The sequence below is a fragment of the Ictalurus punctatus genome, chromosome 18, assembly GCF_001660625.3.
Source record: "Ictalurus punctatus breed USDA103 chromosome 18, Coco_2.0, whole genome shotgun sequence".
NCBI classification, from domain to species: domain Eukaryota; kingdom Metazoa; phylum Chordata; class Actinopteri; order Siluriformes; family Ictaluridae; genus Ictalurus; species Ictalurus punctatus.
Window position 1 is genome coordinate 24,655,432 of NC_030433.2, and position 5,967 is coordinate 24,661,398.

Here is a 5,967-nt window from a genome sequence, read left to right on the forward strand (position 1 = left end):
TGTTTGTTTGTTTGTTTGTTTGTTTGTTTTTCTGATGGATGTTTTCACGCCTGTATGAATGATTTATTGAACGAATGATTGGTGAGAAAACACGGACGTTTATCCAGTAGCCTGAAGGAGTGAAGTACTGCGTGTCTGAATGATGACGTTTGGATAAATGTAGTGATTTCTGTAAATCCGCTCCTCCACAGCGTGAATCTGTGATAAAGATGATGTTAGGGGTTTAATGGCTGAGACACGCGAGACACCGCGTACGCTAATCCTAACGTATTTCCATCTTTATTTCGGACGGCAGCAGTACGCCAAAATTTGACTTCTCAGGTTTCAGACGTCTTATCTCACGCATTCTGACTCAGAATTATATCGTTTTATCTCACATTCTGACGTACGATATTCACGCATGAGCTCAGGTGTTTTATTTAGGATAGGGTTAACAGTTAGCTAGCGTTGCAGGTACGTAACTAGCGCACTAATTTAATAGCGAACAGTCATGCTTTTCAAACGATGTACCATTTGGTGAACTCACGTGAGCGTTGTACACAACACCTGCTGTTCCTGATCAGCGTACACACTTCCTGTTTGTGATCAACGGAGTTGACGTAAATCAGAATTTTGAGATATGGTAAGTCAAAAGTGTGGCTTTTTTTTTTTTTATTTAAATTTTTTTAGATTTGAACCTGAATCGTGCATCGTACATATGTGCATCCGGCAGGTTCAGTCCAATCGCCACTGCGCTATTAACCTTCACAGTAGTTCAGTGTTTTATATTATTAATGACAGAAGAAAGACATATGGATGGAAATGGCATCGTAATCAACAGCAGATTCAATCGAAATCTATTTATTTCTCAGAATAACTTGCTGTTCATTACTACAGGAGCGCATCAGACGTTCTTCTCCATACGTTTTTTAAAAAAAAAAAAAACTTCTTGGTAAAATGAATTTGGATTTGATTTCATTTCTGCAAGAAACATGGTTAAAAGGAGAAAAATAATAATGCAGTCGTCTCTCGGTATTGATTTTTAATAATAAGGAAAACCTGAACATCTCAATTACTGGTCTGTTTTAACATTTTAAGAAAATTAAGACTCACAAAATTAAATTAGATTTTTTTTTTTTTTTAAAGTAAAAAGAACAATAGTGGTACCAAAATTAAGTTAGTAAGCTAGGGTACAAAATAGAATTATTTACATAAACATTATACCTTATCAATTGTCCCGTATTTACACTGTTAATCCACGCCAGGAGAGCGCGCATCTCAGCTGAGAGACGGCGTCATAAATAAGCGTGGCTTTATATCTGACTAGCGCTGAATTCACATTATTTTACATTTTATTCTTTAACATACCTGCTGAGAAGAGTGAGAGGAAGAGGAAGAGGAAGAGGAAGACAGCTCGAGCATTTCATTAAATTGTTCCCTTAAATACAAAAGAGTGCAAGTAGAGAAAACCTCAATCATTTGTTTTTCTTTCCAAGATTCACCAGTTTCTCTCAGTAGTTCTAAACATATCACAGAGGAATATCTGAAGATGGAAGACGGGACGTCCCCAACGCCCCAGACTGCGAAGAAGCAGTACGGGTTCTCCATCGTTTCCCATAAACAAAGCTGACGGAGGAACACGGCTCCATGATTTCTGCTGGAGAAACAGTAAAATGGTCCCGAGATGTTTTTTCTCTTCTTTCTTTTTTTTAAGTAGCGGCAGTGCTTTTTGACAGCCAAGTAATTCTCAGCCCACACACACACACACACACACACACACACACACACACACACACACAATAAGCTATCTGCTCTCTGGATTTGGGAATCTCCTCACGTCAGCTGCAGGAGCTCATCAGGTTCTGGTCCACAGCTACATGAATTCCACATAGTTCTCAGGAATTAACCCCGTCCGCCCGTCCAACGTGCCCTCTAACCAGCCGGGCTCCCTCGACGGATGAACTAGAAGAGGTTAAAGACGACCATAAACACAGCGTATCTCATTTTAAACGTCGGCTCTCTTTTAAATCTCATCAGGATCCTTCGTGTTGATGATTGTACCTGTTCATTTAGTCATGCGGTTTTAATCTCTTGTCTAAAACACATTTAAACAAGATCCTTCATGTTTACATGTTTTATCATCTGCTTATCTGCACTGGCGTGTGCTTCGTGTCCGGACTGAATAAAAACTGACGGTACGTTCGGGTTTAGAAACTACTACAAAACAAACTACTAAAGTTTTAACGTTGCCTTAAGTTCTAACTTAAAGCTCCAAACCTAACAACCTGTACATGCAACATTCACCGTAAATAAAACTAGATATTAGAATATCGATATTATAAAACTAAATAAGATATTTGCAAGACGGTATAACCCACAGAATAGGACGTTTTTTTAAATTAATTGTAATTAATAATAAAAACATTACACAGTCGTATAGTAGGAGTTTTCAGATCAATAACCACGCGGATCGGTTTAAAGGTTAGGGTTAGGTACTTTTAGTCCGCTCTCTTTCGGTGCTGTGGTTTGTTAATAATTTGCGCATTACGAGTGTACAATACAAACAGAAGAGGTGACAAATTGAGTCTCCACTTTACTGTAAAGCACAATCTCGATGGTGAATGCAGTGGGATGTAGATGGGGTTTCCGATTGGCCGGCGATGACAAAATACGTCACTGTGCGACGACGTTTAGATCTATGATCACGTCACGCACTATTAACTATAGCGTAGCTTACGCTGGACTAGTTTCAAACTCCTCTTAGTGTATGCTTTAGGATCGACTTCACATTTGAACTTTCATTCCGCTGACCTGTAAGTCACATCCTGTTAAAGCTAGCGTTAACACACGATGCACGTGACGGCGGTTTCCCCGGATTCTACACCGGCGTCCAGGGTGACTCTGTAATGAATAAAACATGCTCACGGGCAGCCCTCTATATAATTACCCATAGAGAGGAAGCACGTATTCGCTATACGGACAGGATGAACGAAGGGCGAGGTGTTTATTAGATCAATGAGCTGTAAACACATAAACTTGTAATAATGTGGACTGAGAGTCTCTTGTGCTCATGGGAACTCACCGTTCTCAAATATCATCCCTGCGATGAAGGAGAGCTCCGAGTCGTGCTCGGCTTTGCAGGCGTACAACGCACGAGCCTTTCGCAGAGGGGGACTGTGGCAGAGAGGGGAAAAAAGATTTATATGACTTCCTAGCGGCACACTGTCCGTGCTTCTCAGTAACCACGATGACCATTTCCGAAATAACTCCAGTCTTGAGTCATGAGAATCTTATAAACCTCCATGAAGAAGAGCTGAAAGTGTGAGAGGGGTTAATCGACCACGAAACACTGCAGAAAAAACACTCAGGACACACCTGAGTGGGGAAGATTCGCTGGAAGTGCAGGAGGCTGACTGAGGACTGGAGGGAGCGGAGAACATCGGCCAGGAAGGAGAGCGTGGTGAGGTGGAACTGGGTGAAGCTGGGCTGTGATTCACACACACACACACACGTGCACACACACACACACACACACACACACACACACACACACACACACAGACACACACACACACGAACTTACATGTCAGTAGAAGCCAGGCTTTGTTTCGTGGATATATATATATATATATATATATATATATATATATATATATATATATATATATATATAAACACACACACACACACACACACACACACACACATACACATATATATTTATATATATATATATATATTATAGGACTGATATACAGCGCATGCACAAGCAGAGAAGGTGCCAAATACTCGAGTGGAGCATCTATCCACTCATCAGCCACTAAGGATCTTAGGAACGCCTGCTCACGCATGCAATTATACAATCAGCCAATTATGTAACAGCAGCTTAATGCATAAACCCGTGCAGATCCAGGTCTAGAGCTTCAGTTACTGTTCACACCAAACATCGGAACTGGGAAAAGATCTCGGTGACTTTGACCGTGGCATGGGTGTTGGTGTGAGTATTTCAGAAACTGCTGATCTCCTGGGATTTTCACTCACAGCAGTCTTTAAAGTTTACAGAGAATGGTGCAAAAAGCTAAAAACATCCAGTTCAGTGGGCTGAAATGTCACGCTGTTGAGAGGGGAGAATGAGACAGAGACAGGAAGACTACACTCACTCAGATAAGCACTATTTATTTATCTGAAGGAGCAGAAAAGCATCGTGCAGGAACCACAACAGCAGAAGGACACGACGGGTTCTACTCCTTTCCGCCAAGAACAGGAATCTGAGGCTATCTGAGTGTTATTCCATGCCTTTATGGGCACGGTTTACCATTTTATATACTTCCAACACAATAATGCATCAAAACACAACAATACAAGTCATCTCAAAGAGGCGGTGAGCTCAGAGTACTTCAGTGGCCTCCCCAGTCACCAGGTCTGAATCCACTCCAGTTTGAAATGAGACACGCATCAACTCTGACCTGAACTCAAGTCTTTGACATTCAATTTTCTATTTTGGGTTTATTAAAACGAAAAGCTAGCACTGGAGCACTGCTCGGCGTTCTCCTGTTAACAGAAGTCTAATCATACACACGGAACGCTGTAGCCACAGTCCGTCTAACGCAACACGACACAATGCACACAGTTCTTACCTTGTTGATATACTGCTACCTCGAGTTCTTGGGATTTGACTAGAATTTTAAAAAAAAGAAAAGAAAAAAAAAGAAGAGTTTGTGAAGACTTTATTGTTCATACATAGTATATTTGCCATAAAAGAAAAATAAATAAACTGAATACAGATACATAGATATGCTCATATGAGTCATATAAATTCTCCTGTATCTAAATTACACAACATGATGTATACGATATGGCCAGAAGTTTGTGGACACACCTCCTAACGATTGAGATCAGGTGTTTCAGCCACACCCAGTGCTAACAGGTGAATCAAATACAGTACATAGCCATGCAATCTCCACAGACAGACACTGGCAGTAGAATGGGTGGTACTGACTTTAAACATGGTACCGTCACAGGATGCCCCCTTTACCCCAAATCATTCTGTGAAATTTCTGCCCCGGGTCAACTGTAAGTGCTAACAGCTCAGCCACAACGCAGCAGACCTTACAAACTCACAGAGCAGCCTGCCGAGTGCTGAAGCGTGTAGCGTGTAAAATCCCTTTCCTCTGTCGCACTGCTCACTACAGAGCTCCAAACTGCCTCTGGAAACAACATCAGCACAAGAACGGTTCGTCAGGAGCTTCATGAAACGGGTTTTACCGCCGAGCAGCTGCATACGAGACTCAGATCACTATGCACAATGCCACGTGTGAGCTGGAGCGGTGTAAAGCCTGGACTCCGGAGCAGTGGAAATGTGTTCTCTGGAGTGATGAGTCACGGTTCATGATCCGGCAGTCTGATGGATGAATCTGGGTTTGTCGAACGCCAGGAGAACCCTACCTACCGGAGCGCAGCGTGCCGACAGCAAAATGTGCTGGAGGAGGTATAACGGTCTATAATATAAGGATATAAAGACATGTTAGATAATTGTTTCCAACATCAGTGCCCGACCTCATAACGGTCCTGTAGCTGAACGAACACAAATCCCCACGGCCACGCCCCAAAATCTAGTGCAAAGCCTTCCCAGAAGAGTGGAGCGCATTATAACGGCAAACACAGGGTGAATAAGTCCCCTGGATTTGGAATGGGATGTCCAATAATGTCATACAGGTGTGACGGTCAGGTGTCCACATACTTTTGGCCATATAGCGTATTATCAGTGATGAGAAGGTGGCAGATATGCATGCACACACTGTGTATTTTATTTTCATCCCAGAAGAAGTTCACACCAGGTTTGAAGAAGTCCAGTGATTGCTTTTTCACGCACTGATAGTGAAGGTCACTCCAAGGACGCGGCAGTCTTTGTTTCATCCTGCTCTGTTTTACTGCAGATCTTTATGCGAACTGATAATGAGGTTGCCATGGCAATCACATTTCCACATA

General features: G+C 42.1%; 1 protein-coding gene across 6 annotated transcripts in view; it reads right to left on the minus strand.

The window, feature by feature from the left end:
- Nucleotides 1-913: 913 nt before the first annotated feature.
- LOC108278797 (rho GTPase-activating protein 26) overlaps nt 914-5,967 on the minus strand; it is a 62,480-nt gene continuing 57,426 nt past the window's right edge. For 3 of the 6 annotated variants that reach the window (XM_017492393.3, XM_017492395.3, XM_053687947.1), the window contains 4 exons: nt 4,617-4,655; nt 3,355-3,465; nt 3,062-3,153; nt 914-1,941 (listed from right to left, as the gene is read on the minus strand). In XM_017492393.3, the coding sequence (XP_017347882.1) occupies nt 1,853-1,941; nt 3,062-3,153; nt 3,355-3,465; nt 4,617-4,655 (331 nt within the window). In that variant the 3' untranslated portion in view covers nt 914-1,852. The remainder of the gene's footprint in view (nt 1,942-3,061; nt 3,154-3,354; nt 3,466-4,616; nt 4,656-5,967) is intronic. The other 3 variants (XM_017492394.3, XM_047161908.2, XM_047161909.2) reach the window with 3 other exon arrangements.